Source organism: Pan troglodytes, chromosome X, assembly GCF_028858775.2.
Source record: "Pan troglodytes isolate AG18354 chromosome X, NHGRI_mPanTro3-v2.0_pri, whole genome shotgun sequence".
In the NCBI taxonomy this organism is placed as follows: Eukaryota; Metazoa; Chordata; class Mammalia; order Primates; family Hominidae; genus Pan; species Pan troglodytes.
In genome coordinates this window covers 62,000,359-62,016,530 of record NC_072421.2, presented here as the reverse complement: position 1 = coordinate 62,016,530, position 16,172 = coordinate 62,000,359, and the positions used below count along the sequence as shown (strand labels likewise).

The following is a 16,172-nucleotide window of genomic DNA, read 5'->3' as shown; positions in this document are numbered from 1 at the left end:
TATAAGTCAGAAGTTGCTGTTGGTCTGACAAGTACAATGCAAAAACATTGTTAAAGATGTGCAACATGTTACAATAAGCAGTACTATTAGGACATGGGATCCCAGTTAAAAACTTTTGGTAAGGACTCTTTTCTTAACATGTGAAACCCTGAAGCCTCAGTTCAGTCAATTATCCAGCATTCTTTTTTTATAGGAAGCCAGGCAGAAAGATCCCACTTTGTATTGATAACACAAAAAATTAAAACATTTTTTCAAAGAACCCAAACAATATTCCAGTTTTTATTCCTTACATAAAGGCAAACTTGCACACACCACAGTCCTTTTCTGGGACTGTTTGACAAACATTCCCTTAGGAAAAGGAAATCTAGCCTTTATTTGCATTGTTTGATGATTTTTAGGTTTCATTCATCATTTTGTTTTCCATGTCTATCTCTCTTCTCCAGCATTACCTGAAGATCTTTATGCTTTTTCTTATAATCCCAAATCCTCAAAAGAGATGAGGGAAAGTGGATGGAAACTGATTGACCCAATATCAGACTTTGGGCGTATGGGAATACCCAACAGAAACTGGACCATAACAGATGCCAACAGAAACTATGAGGTAATTTTGTCCTTGTTGTTTGCCTTTTGGTGCATTTAATTAAGATGGTAGAATATCAGGAAACAAGATTTTGAAAAAAGAGAGAAATGACTCATAATCTCTCTCTCCTTTCCATTCAACATTCAGCCATTCAACAGACATTTATTGAGTACCTACAGTGCAATAGGCACTGAGTAAGAGATCTCATGGCCTAAAGCATAGGGTGTTATGGGAGCATAGGTGCGGGGCATGAAAATCAGCCTAAGGAAGCCAGAAACAGCCTGATGCTTTGCAGAGTAGCCTTGTGAACCTTGTGAAGGCTAATTTATTTTAACATTTTTTATTTTTAATTATTATGGATATATAATAGTTGTACATATTTATAGGGTACATGCTGTATTTTTATACAGGCATACAATATGTAATGATCAGATCAGGGTAATTGGGGTATCCATCACCACAAGTATTTGTCATTTATTTGTGTTAGGAACATTCCAATTCCATTTTCAGTTATTTTATTATTGTTATCTGTAGTCGTCCTGTTTTGCTACTGAATACTAGATCTTATTCCTTCTATCTAACTGTATTTTTGTACCCGTTGAGGATCCTCTTTTTATCCCCCCCACTCCACTACCCTTACCAACCTTTGGTAACCATCATTCTACTCTCTGTCTCTATGAGTTCATTTTTTTTTTTTTTGCTCCTACAACATGTGAATGAGATTATGCAATATTTGTCTTTCTATGCTTTGTTCATTTCACTTAATATAATGTCCCCCAGTTCCATCCATGTTGTTGCAAATGACAGGATTACATTTTTTTGTGACTGAGTTATATTCTATTGTGCATATGTACCACAGTTTTCTTTTCTTTCTTTTTGAGACAAGGCCTCACTCTGTTGCCCAAGGTAGAGTGTAGTGGCATGACCATAGCTCAGTGTAGCCTCAATCTCTTGGGCTCAATTGGTCCTCCCATCTCAGCCTCCCATGTAGCTGGGACCATAAGCACCCACCCCCATGCCTGGCTAATTTGTTTCATTTTTTGTAGAGATGGGATTCTTGAACTCCTGGGCTCAAGTGATCCTCCCTCCTTGGCCTCTCCAAGTGCTGGGATTATAGGTGTGAACCACCACCCCTGGCCAGTAGTGGCTGTACTAATTTACATTCCTACCAATTGTGTATGAGGATTTCATTTTCTCCATATCCTCACCAGTATCCTTTATTGCCTTTTTGATAAAAGCCATTTTAACAGGTGAAATGATATCTCATTGTGGTTTTGGTTTGCATCTTTCTGATGATTATTGATGTTGAGCATTTTTTCATATACTTGTTGGTCATTTGTGTGTCCTCTTTTGAGAAATGTCTATTCAGATACTTTCTCCATATTTAATTGGATTATTTGTTTTCATTCTATTGAGTTTCTTGGGCTCCTTATATTTTCTGGTTATTAATCCCTTGTCAGATGGGTAATCTGCAAATATTTTCTCCTATTCTGTGGGTTGTCTTTTCACTTTGTTGGTTGTTTCCTTTGCCATGGAGATTTTTGGCTCAGTGTTAACCCATTTGCCTATTTTTGCTTTAGTTGGCTGCGTATGCTTTTGAGGTCTTACTCGAGAAGTCTTTGCCCAGACCAATATCCTAAAGTGTTTCTTTGCATATGGACATCCAGTTTTCCCAGAACCATTTATTGAAGAGACTTCTTTCCCCCAAATATGTGTCCTTGGTGCCTTTGTTGAAAATGACTGAACTGTAAATGTCTGGATTATTTCTCCTAATTTATACAGGGGGAGAAGGAAGGAGGTCAGGAAGTGAAGCCATATCATAAAGCGCTTCGTGACCAAATTAAGGAATTTGAACTTTATCATGAAGACAGTTGTGAGCCACAAGAGTATTTACGCTTGAAAGGAACATATATATATATTTGTGTTTTAGAAGGATAACTGTTATTAGTGTGGAGAATTCGTTTGCTGGAGCTAAGAATGCAGAAGAATGATATGTGAAGTTATGAGAACCTGAACTAAGGCAATGGCTGTAGATGGAAAGGAGATGGTTTTAAAAGATATTTAGGTGGTAGAATTGAAAGCAACTGGTGACAGATCAAATGTGGCTAGAAAAGTGGAGGAATTTAATATGCATCCCAGCTTTCCTGGTTTTGGCTTTGATGACCAATGAGTAGTGGTGATGTTAACAAAGATAAGGACCACAAGAAGAGGGGCAGATGGTGTCTTCAATTTTACACTTGACTTCAAGGTGATTAAACAGGTATCAAGTATTTGATTTCAAGCATTTGGGTTTGGATCTCAAGAAAGAGCTCTGGGCCAAATATGGACATCTGGGAATGTGTTGAAGGTCCCAAAGACCATTCCTCAGGTTTTGTGATTTACTAGGAAAATTCATAGGACTTGGTGTATAGTCATACTTATGACAGTGATTTATTACCGTGAAAGGATCCAAAGCAAAAATCAGCAAAGGGAAAAGGTTCAGGGAACAAAGTCAACAAAACCAGGAACAAGCTTCCAGAGTCCTCTCTCAGCAGAGTGACGTAGGACACACTGAATTCCTCCAGCAGAAATTGTGACAACACTTATGAAATGTTGTCTGCCAGGATGCTCATTAGAGGCAAAGTGCTCAGGGATTCTATTGGAGCCTGCCCACATAGGCACGTTCTGCCTAGTGTATGCCAGAATTCCAGAAGTCCAGAAGGAAGGCATGTGTTCAGGATAAGCCACATTGTTTGTACAAACAGTTTTAAGCACAATGCAAGTAGGCCTTTCTAAGGGTAGTCTGATGGTTAATATTGTCAATTTGATTGGATTGAAGTATGCAAAGTATTGTTTCTGGGTGTGTCTGTGAGGGTGTTACTAGAGGGGAGATTAACCTTTGAGTCAGTGGACTGGGAGAGGCAGACCTACCCTTAATCTGGGTGGGCACCATTCCCTCAGCTGCCAGTGCAGCTAGAAAAAGCAGGCAGAAGAAGGTGGAATGAGCAGACTTGCTGAATCTTCCAGTCTTCATCTTTCTCCCATGCTAAATGCTTCCTGCCCTCGAACATCAGACTTCAAGTACTTCAGCTTTTGGATTCTTGGACTTACACTAGTGGTTTGCCAGGGGCTCTTGGGCCTTCAGCCACAGACTGAAGGCTGCTCTGTTGGCTTCCCTACTTTAGAGGTTTTGGGACTCGGAATGATCCACTACTGGCTTTCTTGCTCCTCAACTTGCAGACGGCCTACTGTGGGACTTTACCTTTTGATTGTATGAGTCAATTCTCCTTAATAAACTCCCTTTCCTATATACATATATCCTATTAGTTCTGTCTCTCTAGAGAACTCTAACACAGGTAGCAATCAGGCCTGCTAGGATAATTTTTCTGCAGAGAGAGTCATTGGTGTTTAAGTGATATTCCTGAATCGTTCATCTTTAACAGTGTTTTTACTATCATAATAAGACTGTTATTGCATTGACTTTCTGGTAACATAGCTTTGAATGCCTACTAGGTATGGGGATTGATGAGCTGTGACTTCGCAGGGTCATCTGTGAGGTGGCTTGTTAGGGTCATGCTTGAGAGGAATGAGTAGAGATTGGGGGTGAAATCTGTCCACCTCAAATGTGTGTCTGAGTCTCCCAAAGAAGGTCTGAAATACTCTTGTTGGTCTTTTTGATGTGTATAACCTTCTAAGCTGAATGGGGAGCTCCATTTATTTTTCTTTGTATGACTGTCTTCTCCAAAGTTTAAGTCCAGGTAAGGGGGTGGGTAGAAAACATTTTCAAATGGTCTGCATTCTGGGGACATTGACTTTAATGAGTTACATAGAGCATTCTTAATCTTGTCTACCTTTAACTTTTTTTATTTTTGCCTGTTCAGTTTATATTTGTTTCATCTGTTGTTAAATGTTTGGGGGTGTTGTTTAGTTAGGGGAGTGATTAGAATTAATTTTGCAATGTCAGGTCTGTGGCGTTATAATATTTTGTCACTGTCTCTTTGGAAATATGTATTTTGGTAACCACTAAAAGCTGATAAACTTGAGAAAATATGTCAGTCTTTTCATAGAGTAAGTCACACCTAAAATGTCAACACCTCCAACCCCCAGACTAGTGGTTTAAAGGCCGTCCAGATATGAACACTAGGAACCTAGTATGCAGTTTATATATATACATTTTTCACTTGCTAGCAACAGGCTGGAATTAGCAATCACTCAAGCATTAGCTAGCTGGTATTTAATCATCTATTCCTCAGAAATAGAAATGAAAATATCCTTGGTATAAAAGCTTTTCCAAGTGTGCTATTATTTTCTAGAAAGGAAGGGATTGAGACATATAAGAACAAAATGTACTTTTAGAATTAGAAAAACAAAAATCATAGACAGAAACACACATAAAACCCCATGTTGAAATTCCTACGTGTGCATATCAGAGCAAAAACAATAACTGTAAACAAGTGAATTAATATGAACAGACACAAATATGAAGCAGACAGGTAGAGGAGGAGGAAATATGATGTACTCTTTCATAAACTACATACTAGGTTCCTAGTATTCATATCTGGACGGTCTTTAAAACACTAGTCTTGGGGTGGAGGTGTTGACATTTTAGGTGTGACTTACTCTATGAAAAGACTGACATATTTTCTTAAGTTTATCAGCTTTTAGTGGTTACCAAAATACGTATTTCCAAAGAGACAGTTATATATAAATGTATAAATATATATTTATATATATTGTGCTTATTTTCTTTTAGATATGCAGCACCTACCCTCCTGAAATAGTGGTTCCTAAATCTGTTACCTTGGGAACGGTGGTTGGAAGTTCAAAGTTCAGAAGTAAAGAACGTGTCCCTGTGCTCTCCTACCTCTACAAAGAGAACAATGTAAGTTAAGCAGATTTCTCTAATGATAATTAAACATGGCTCTGGAAGACCTGTTTTAAGTTTCATGCTGCCACTTAGTAGCTGTGTGACCTCAAGCAAGTTACTTAACTTCTCTGGACTTTCATACTTCTGAAGGTTTTTGAGAGGATCTCAGTAGGAATAATATGTACAATGTACTTTGTAAATTGTAAAATGTTACGCAGATGTTAAGTGTCATTTTAGTATGTTTATTTCTTTTTCTTTTTTTCCTTTTCTGTGGGATCCAGCTTTGTGGAAAGTTGTGAAATGACAGAAAATTAGTTGTATACAGGATTTTTGGGGGGCTGTGGCCTCCCAGTAGAATACAGATATCCTTGATACTTTCTTAGTGCTTTTCATATAATTTCAGGTAGTAGTAAGAAAGCACTTGACTCCTCTGTGTTTCAATCCCCTTACTTATGTAGGAAGTGATAATATTTATCACCTCTTGTAATCACTCTGAGATCTGGGGTTAGACAAATAGGCAAGTTGTCAGGTGGGCAACCATTCAAGTGCTAAGGAGTATAGTAATGCAATTGGGTGCCATATTATTGAAGTGAGTTGACCCCTTAAAAGCCATATCAAAGTGTAACGAATTTCATGAACTAATCATTACCAGACATTCATGTTAAATAGTTACGTTGTTTTTGTGTTAAAGTGGCTTGAAACAAACCACCCTTCTGATTTGGCATTAACTTCTGAAACTAGTGAACCCTGTTTTCTTAAGACGCTGTAGATCTTTGCTCTATCTTGAATTCTGCTGCCTCCGCAAGCTTATGGTTTATGTGGGCAATATTACTGGGACTGTAAAAAGTGAGGTGGTTTCAGAAAAATAGCCCATTATATATCGAGAATAGAATTTCACTAAGGAAATACTCATGATGTGATTTTTTTTTTGTAGTCTGATTTACCAAGACTGGGTTGGAAATTAGAGCCACATGCCCAGGGTAGGCAGGAGGTTAAGCCCAATGTCAGTGGAGAATGACTTTAGAGTCACATTTCTCTTTGCTTTGGACACTATCTTAAGTTGGCTCATCCTCTCCCTCTACTCATGGAACCTGGCAAGGGTCAAGAAAGATTTTTGACCATTTGTGAATATAATCACTCAACTGACACACCTTTTCCTTACAGGCTGCCATTTGCCGCTGTAGCCAGCCTCTCTCTGGATTTTACACTCGCTGTGTAGATGATGAGCTCTTGTTGGAGGCCATTAGCCAAACAAACCCAGGGAGCCAGTTTATGTATGTTGTAGACACAAGACCAAAGGTATCTATTTCTCAGTGATTTCTTTGATATTTCTGCCTCTTGCAGTCTACCTCCTCATATATTGAGACATGCAGTGTTATTGGGAAAGTTAGGTTTTTGTATGTGTGTTTATTATGTCAGACATTGTGTAAAATCATTTCAGGAAGCCATTTGGGGCTCCTTTTATAAGGTTGTCACTGTCAAGTGAGGTTATGAGAGGGTATTTCAAGCAACCTGGCTTTCCCACCTCAGTGTGACGTCCTGCATAGAAGGCTCCTTAACATCCCTCATCTTTTTTACCAAGTCTGTTCCTTAACCAGAATTTTCAGTATTCCCATTCTGTGGTCTAAATTTACTGTTAGAGAAAGAGCTTCAACTTAGACATTGGAAACTTACTACAACCAACATGTTTTTTTTTTTTTTCTGTAAATGTGTTAGGGCACAGTAATTTAATAATATTTTGGTTCTCCCAAAGCACCATGGTTCACAAATTTTACTGCTATGCAATTAACAAAAAATCTTTAGCTCATATGGCAGTAATTCTTTTTTAGCATCTACTACTGTTAGCTGATTAAATTTTTTCCGGTTTAGTACAGTGCAGTTTAAATCTTGGTCCCAGAGAATTAAAAAGACCAAGTTCATAAATTTGCCATGGATTTTGGCAGTGGACATGGATAGACCTAGTCAAATCCTTTGATCTTTCCAATAATCTAATGCTGCATGATTTGTTGCAATGTGTTTTCTCAGGCTTTGTCTCTTTCAAATATGAACATTGCTGAACAGAGTGTCCTCATATTAACCTAAGTATCAGCTTAAACTCCTCTCTGCATTAATTCCTTAACCTTCAAAGTTTTGTGTAGCTCTATATGGGCTGTAGAAGAACTCATTGTGTCCCACAAAAGAAGTAAAGGATAGATTCCATATTCTTAAATGTCGTCCTTTTTACAAACAGCCCCAGAAAGAAATAATTTTGCTTATAATTTGGTATGTAAAGTGTGACTGACTAAGAGGTTTCATTGCTGATTCTAGTCATTACTAAATTGGTGATTTTCATCTAAGCCTAAGCCAGATGGTTGTGACTTAAGAGTTGAGCAGTTGGATGTACATGAAACCAGATAGTTGCGTTAGACAGCTTTCTGCCCCATCTTTGTGATCCCTCAGTGGCTATTCTCCAGAGCTACCTAGGACTGACTGAGCTCAGGAGAGAAAATAATTTCCCTTTCTGCTCAGGCCCATCCTTCAGTTTCTCAGAAGCTTGCTGTCTTGTTTCAGCCATAACTGCATCTGAAATTCTGCAATTGAAAAGAGTTTAATCGAGTCTGTATCTTTAAAAATTAAATAATCTTAAAATAGTAAAGAGAAATACACCAAGCTTTTGAAGAAACAAAAGAGTTGGTGCCTTTTGTTCAAATCTAACACCAAAAAGCCCCCTTTTTTTAAACAGGTTCCATTTTCCTCTCTCCAATTTGAGCAAATTAAGACAGGCCTAGAAATATCTGGCATTCCCTCTCTTCTGGATGGCTAGATCCGTACTTTTAGTAGGAACTATATTATACTGACAAAATTTTGTTCTAGGAGTCAGTCAAACCTGAGGTCAAATCCTGCTTTCAGCCTTTATCCATATCATCTTGGGCAAATTGGTTCATCTCTCTGAGCCTGTTTTCTTATGGGGATAATATAGCACCCATTTTGAGAGGCTGTAATGAGGATTAAGTGAGATAATGTACGTAAAGGATTTAGCACAGTGTCAGGCATATATTAGGAGCTCAATAAATATTACATTACAATAAATATTACATCTGACATTCTGCAATTGGAAAGAGTTTAATCGTGTCTGCATCTTTAAAGATTAAATAATCTTAAAATAGTAAAGAGAACTACACCAAGCTTTTGAAGAAACAAAAGGGTTGGTGCCATTTGTTCAAATCCAACACCAAAAAGCCCCTTTTAACAGGTTCCATTTTTGTCTCTCCATTTTCCTCTCAGTTTGCCACCTGAACATTAAATAGGTATCTGTTACTCAGATCTGCCAGACATATTTTTAAAGAGTGAATACTGGTATGAGGTAGCTAGTTATCTGCATTAGGTGGCCTACCCAGGCCTGGGTAGTGACTACTGTAATTATTATTATTATTATTATTTTTGCTGAAGCATCACTCATAACAAACATCCTTGCTACTAGGTGACTATTGCTTATGCTTCCACAGGTGTTCCTTTGACATTTGTCATTAATTTAATGAAAGCTCAGTAACACTATCAATGTGATAAAAGATCAAAATTACCATCACATTTCCCCTTTTAACAGATGTCTTGCATTGTAAACAGAATATGTTTAGCACACTGACTTTTTTCCCTCTGCATGTTCTAACTTGAATAGTTTGTGCCTTGAGGTTTTTGTATTCTTTTAATACAAAAATTATACCCTGTCCACATACATGCTCCTCCTGCCTTCTGAAATGCACAATATTGGGAGATGAGAAAATAGGCCCAGAAAACAGAAAATCACTTAATTAGTAAGATGGTCATTATCATAGACAGTATCTTGGCTGCCTTCTAGTTATTATATTCATATTTCCACAAGTCTCATTTACTCCCTACCCCACCCAGCATTCTTCATATGACCTAGAGATTTTCTGATTACCACAAACTGAACATAGTGTTAAAACAGTTGGTGATGTCTCCATTTCAATTTTGTCAGTGAGTAAAAGTCATTTATCTCATGCAGTCACATTTTAGACATTTTTCTAGAATAGCTATTTAATTGGGCTGTATGTGGTGGCTTATGCCTGTAATCCCAGCACTTTGGGAAGCCAAGGCAAGAGGATTACATGAGTCCAAGAGTTCAAGGCCAGTGTGGGGAACAGCGAGACTGTCTTTACAAAAAACATTTTTTGTAAAAAAAATTAGCCAGGCATGGTGGTGCGTGCCTGTAGTCTTAGCTGTTCAGGAGGCTGAGGCAGAAGGATTGCCTGAGCCCAGGAGTTCAAGGCTGCAGTGAACTCTGTGATTGTGCTGCTGCACTCCAGCCTTAATGACAGAGTGAGACACTGTCTCTTAAATAAATAAATAAAATTAATTCATCCTGAAGTTCTTAGGCTTCTTTCTAGAGCTTCTCAGTTGTAAATATTTTTGAACTTTTGCATGTTTCTCAGTATAAAACCCTTTCAGCTGAGAAAACATTTGTGGTAGGCAGCTCAAAATTATTATTTCAGTTTTTTAGATCAGATATCCTCATAGCTGCCATAACTTTTCTCTCTTAAGAAAGGTTTTCATAATGAAACAAAACACTGTATCTCCCTATTTTTCCCCTATATGAGTCTGTTACTAAAAGTACCTGATGTAAAAACTAGTGAAATTCTCTCCATTCCAGAATGTATCTCATCTGATTTAACTTCTTTTTAATTGGGTAGGATTTTAAACGGTTCAGAATGAGGCATTGAGATTGATGAACTCCATTCTTTCATCATCTGGCCTATCTGCTCTATTATGTCCTCTGCTATTGCAGTTGAATGCCATGGCCAACCGAGCAGCTGGGAAGGGGTATGAAAATGAAGACAACTATGCCAACATTCGCTTCAGATTCATGGGCATTGAGAACATCCATGTAATGCGGAGCAGTCTGCAGAAACTCTTGGAAGGTACAGGGATTTCACCTTGGCTAGGCAAGCGGCCATAGCTTTGCATTATTATGTAAGCAGAAAGCATGCCTGATTTGGGGTGGAATATAAAAGCAAGCAGGTGAGCAGAGTCAATAAGTGGTTAGGTGTTTAACTATTGTACAAATCTAGCTTAAATAGTACTGAATTATAGCAGTGTTGATCTGGAAAAGGGACTAAGATGTGCAGTTTCATAATTCAATAAAGTTCATCTGGGTCTAGTTGGTATGAAAATTATTCCTCTCTGTGGAAATACAGAGGTTGATTTTCAGGGATAGGCAAACCAGCAGAAGTATTAAATAAATTTGGGATTCATTTTATCATCCTTAAGGTAAGAAATTATCTTCTTTAATTTGGTATAAGGATTCAGTCTGATTTCATCACTGTGCTGATGAAGTTGAATTTAGACCTCAAAAGAATAAAGTTGATATCAGACAGTTTTGGTGATCTGTTATCGACTACAAAATGATTAGGGTCAGAAAGGGGGCAAGGTGGGATTGGGGCCTTACAAGACTCTTGGGTGTAGAGCATTTCTCCTAAAACCACTACCCAGGATTCCATGATGTTCTATGTCAACTCAGGCAGAGATAGTGAAAACCTGCCTTCTTTAGTGAACTCCCCATTCTTCCTCTTCTTTCTTCAACTTTGTACTTGCGTAGTCTGCCATGACCTCTCCTTTACATCACCCTTGCCAGATCTCATCTGCTCAGTCTGCATCCCTTTTAAAATATTAATGTCCCTCTTCCTTAGGTCTCTTACTCCTTTCTTTTTTGCCCCAGAATATTTTATGGAAGAGGACTTTGTTTTACAGATTTTTAAGGCAAAAGATTTCCCTCTGCTGGATAATTATTGCAAAGTGCATACAAATTAACTGGTATTTTTTTTTTCAACCTGTTGACAGAACAGGGCTACAGGGAGTAGATGGGGGTGTGGGAGTAGAGACAGATGCTGAGGGCCTTCAGAGTTAGCATAAGTGGGTGGGATTAGGATAGGGATCAAATATGTTTTCTAATCAGAGGAGGTGTGTTTTCCTGTAGATGCTAATTCAGTCTTCTGGCTCTCTTCTTGAGAGATTTCTAAGGGCTTGAGAGTGGGTTTTACAGCGTGATAGAGCAGAGGCCCAGGCGAGGAGATCTGGTAGGCTTTAGACCTAGTTCTGTCCCTGACTCACTGTGTGGTTTCTAACTAATCATTTAACCTTTCTGCCTCAGCTTCCTCACTTACGATATGGAGATCCACTTTCTCCCCTTAATGAATAAACTGAGTTGATTGTGAATTTCAATCTCTGCTTCCTTTTCTACCTTAGTTTGTGAATTGAAAACTCCAACAATGAGTGAATTTCTTAGCGGCCTGGAGAGCTCAGGGTGGTTAAGACACATTAAAGCTATTATGGATGCTGGAATTTTCATTACAAAGGTAATAATCAGGACTTTTAAAATTTGCACTGACTTTAATTATGGGATATATTGAAGTAGTAGTGTGCCATGGTGGAAAGAATATTGAAAAGAAATCTAGTTTCTAGATTCAGCTCTGCCACTAATTCACTGTGTGCCCTTGGGCAAGTCTCTTTTCTTCTCTGGGTCTCAGTGTCTCCATCTTTAAACAAGGTGGTTGAACTATAATCTAATGATGTAACTTTTAGGCGGCCACAGAATTCTTTGGGAATATGATTAACCCTCTCCCCCACTGGAAAAATGAACATATGATGATACATACAGAAAATGAACCTCAATTTCAGGGGGTCCACAGACCCCTGGACTTCACATTAAAAACTCTTAGGTGATCTCTAATTGATAATTGATAATAATTGATCTCTAGCTCAGTTATTCTGTGATATATTTTTGTGTTGATTCTAAGGTATTAAGTACAAGGGTGGGTGTGAAATAAATGCAGAGCTTATGTATCTATGAGTTTTCAGAACTCTGAGTACAAAGACCTATTTTTTTAAACTTCTTTGTATAGATCTGCCTCCAAATGCAGTCTAGGCAGGCTTTGTCACCCTGTATTTATGCTGACTCATTTATTTTCTGATCTCTAGGACCCTAGGCTCTGTAGCCTTTGTTAAGTGGTTTGTTTTCTTACAAAAAACAAAAACAAAATTCAGTGTATATTTTCTCATTTTGACGTTTTGTTTTTATGTATTTCTACATGAGTACTCTACCTCTTCATCCCACCCCCATTATTTGGTAAAAGCAAAGGAGACAATGACTTTTCATACATCTGCTATAATTTTCTCAGTTGAAGGCAATGTTATATATAGCTTCTGGCTTAAAAGGTTTGAAGATTGTATATAATGAACTGCCTTAAATATCCAAGCCCTAATGCTTTTTGCTTTCCTAATCCTGTTGCCTGCACTTTTCATTGTTATTGATGTTCACTATGTTACCCTGTCAGTTGTTTCAAGCCCACTATTCTAACTATTCTTTGTTCTGTTCCTTTTTCATAGATTCTACATCCATATATCTATAGTCCCTTTCTGAAACCAAATTTATTAGACCAAAGAGAGTGAGGATGGATAAGAGGGAGATTTGATAGACAGTACAGCCTTATAAATATTGGTTGAATTAAAATGAATGAACCAAAAAGATAGGCTTGGATTGCACAGTGTTTCTGTGTTCCCTATCTCTGTTACCACCTATCCAATATCCCAAGCTTGAGAACTTCAGTCAGCCTTGAACTCTACCTCTTCTCCTCCATCTGGCTATTGCCAAGTCCCATGTGTTCTGCTTCAAAAGTGTTTCTCAAATCTGTCCTTTCTTCCCAGTCTCCACTGCTATTTCTCTAGTTAAGATAGCCACAATCCATTGTTCACAGTGTAATAACCTCTTAACTGCTTTACTTGTCTCTAGTAGTTACTCTTTAGTTCGGGAACCAAATTGCTACTAAAGTTATTTTTCTTGAACATGTCTGATCATGTCACTTTAAACTCAAAATCCTCCACTGGTTATCAATTCTATTGCCAATAAGACCCCATAAGCTTGACATTCAGAGTCTTTCACAATGTCGCCCCAGCTTGGCTGTAGTGGACCTCTTGCTGTTCTCTAACATACTATGTTACTTCTTTTTCTCTCTCTTTTTTAAATGTTTATTTTATTTACCTATTTTCTCATTACAAAAGCAATATATGTACATTATCAAAGAAGTAAACATTTCAGAAATATATAACATAAAATGTAAACATTCCCCATAGTTTGTACCACAGTGCATACACATCACTGATAGTAGTTTAATGTTTATGTCCTTCAGTCAGCACTGTCCATTTGAACTTTTTGTGATGATGGAAATATTCTGTATCTGTACTGTCTAATACAGTACCACTACATGTGGAAATTGAGCACTTGAAATGTGGCTAGTGAGACTGAGGAACTGAATTTATGATTTTATTTAGTTTTAACAAATTCAAATTTAAGTAGCTATAGGTGGCTGGTTACTACCATATTGGACAGTGCTGCTGTAGAATTTTTCAACATATAGAGTTACACATATTAATACTTTGTGAAAATGAGCTCATACTGTGCATACTCTTTTTTTTTTTTTTTTTTTTTTTTTGAGACAGAGTTTTGCTCTTGTTGCCCAGGCTGGAGTGCAGTGGCACGATCTCGGTTCACTGCAACCTCCGCCTACTGGATTCAAGGGATTCTTCTGCCTCAGCCTCCTGAGTAGCTGAGATTATAGGAGCATGCCACCACGCCTGACTAATTTTTGTATTTTTAGCAGAGACGGGGTTTTGCCATGTTGGCCAGGCTGGTCTCGAACTCCTGACCTCAGGTGATCCACCAGCCTTGGCCTCCCAAAGTGCTGGGATTACAGGCGTAAGCTACCACGCCCGGCCCATACTGTTCTTTAATTGACCTTTTATACTTATACTATTTAATGAGCATTTCTTAAGACAGTTCAGTCAGTACTACGTCATTCTTTTCAGCAACTATGTTATATTCAATTGTGGTAACTTAGTTGTTTCTAATTTTTCGCTAATGCAGATATTGCTGCACCAAATATTCTTAAACATATATCTTTATAGAAGTGGATTTTCTGAGTCAAAGAGTATGAATATTTCAGATTTTAATAGATGTGGCCAAATTGCCCTCCAAGTAGGTAATACCAGTTTCCATTCCTACCAACAGTGCCTATTTCTCCATTTTGGCAGCAATGGTTATCATCAATCTTTTTGATCTTTGCCAATGTGATAGGTGATATATTTTGTATCATGTTTTAATTTGTATTTCTTTAATCATTAGTGAAATCCAGTATCATTTTCTGTCCACCAGTGACTTTTGACTCTGTTTGGAGCCCTAAACAAAGAACATGGTTGCTGCCATCATGTTCTGCTACTACCTGAGGTGTCTGCTTAATTGAGAAGTCAAAAAGGTTGAAAAACTTTTTTCCAGATCTCTTTAACTCCTTTTTTACCTGAAACCTGATTACCTTTCTAGGAATACGATTTTTTCTTGTACCCCTATTACAAAGATTACTCATTGTCCCACATCATATGAACCACATGGCCCAGGGCAGTTTCACTATTCTCCTTGCTCCTTACAAAAGCCTCCCCCTCCTTTCAGATCTATTTCATTTAGCTATACCATCCTCTACACCTTCTAGTTACTCTTCCCCCTCCATTAAGGATGTTGGGAACAGCCTTGCCATCTTCTTTTCCATCCTGGTTCTTCCCGTCATCTGAAGAGATTTGAGTGTCAATGTACAACTTATCAAACATTCTACACTTAGAATTCTTTGGACTTTTTATAATTCCAGCTTTCACATTCTTAATCCAGCTAGCATAGTTCTTCTATCTCATGGAAACCTCTGTACTTTTAACTCCTCTTTTTCCAAACTTCTTTTTTCTTCCCTATATACCAAGACCGGGTGGTGTAGCACTTCATCCATTTCACCTTGTCTCTTATCCTTCCACTCTACCTGCCCTGCTAGCCACGGTCATTCTCTGCTCTTACACCCTGACCTCTAAGCATTGCTGCAAATAGATGTATCCCATAGATATGTTAGTTGGTACTATCACAGGTTTATGCCTTATAGTCTTAGCTGAGCTGAACAGTTATTTTATGTGTTTTCGGTTGGCTCCCAGTCCTGTTTCACCAAGCAGATATTCCTTGTACCTTGCTTTCAAACTGGCTACACCATGGTAACTCCCCTCTCTGTAAGCACATATTGAAACATGTCCTTCATGGAAAAATGTATATAATACCTCTTCTCGCTATTATCCTTATCGACTTCTTTGCTATCTCAGCGGACATAGTGCCCCATCTTCTGTGTAAGGATACTCACTCTACCTATATTTGAAATTCCATCTCTTCCTACTTTAAGGAACCAACTCTGTCAGTTAAACCCTCTTTGTCTTACATTTTCAACCTATTCTTTTCGACTGGCTTCTTCTCTCAGTAGTATGCTCAAATATTTTCTCATTCCTAAAGAAAAAGTACTTTTTCAATCTTCTGGTTATTGCCCTCTTTCCTCTTGGTTGGAGCCTTCTGAAAAGTAGTTAGTCTTTCCTATTAGTACTTCATCTCCCTTCACCTTTCAGCCCACTGTGATCCAATTTTCATATAATTACTATTGCTCTTCCAGAGGTCTTATGACCTTTGACTTGTCATATCTAAGAGTCACTTGTTAGTCTTCACTCTATTTTGACCTCTCTGTTGCGTTTGGCACAGTTCACTCCTTTTCACTTTGAACCCTTTTTGTAGTCCTGACTTTTATCCAACTATTCCCTCCTGGCTCTCTTTTTACCTTTTGGGCTTTTTTGAACAGGCTGACTCCTATAATAATCCTCCTTCCTCTGCTTGCCCTTTAAGGGTCA

At 38.1% G+C, this 16,172-nt stretch overlaps 2 protein-coding genes across 3 annotated transcripts in view; one reads left to right on the top strand and one right to left on the bottom strand.

Annotated features, from left to right (window-relative positions):
• The window catches only part of LOC107971125 (uncharacterized), a 178,804-nt gene that overhangs the window by 33,489 nt on the left and 129,143 nt on the right, over positions 1 to 16,172 (bottom strand). The gene's annotated exons all lie outside the window — the stretch shown is intronic.
• Positions 1 to 16,172, top strand: part of MTMR8 (myotubularin related protein 8) — a 129,724-nt gene that overhangs the window by 40,083 nt on the left and 73,469 nt on the right. For both annotated transcript variants that reach the window (XM_521093.5, XM_063804943.1), the window contains 5 exons: positions 444 to 601; positions 5,313 to 5,441; positions 6,591 to 6,725; positions 10,210 to 10,342; positions 11,667 to 11,776. In XM_521093.5, coding sequence (XP_521093.2) covers positions 444 to 601; positions 5,313 to 5,441; positions 6,591 to 6,725; positions 10,210 to 10,342; positions 11,667 to 11,776 — 665 coding nt within the window. The remainder of the gene's footprint in view (positions 1 to 443; positions 602 to 5,312; positions 5,442 to 6,590; positions 6,726 to 10,209; positions 10,343 to 11,666; positions 11,777 to 16,172) is intronic.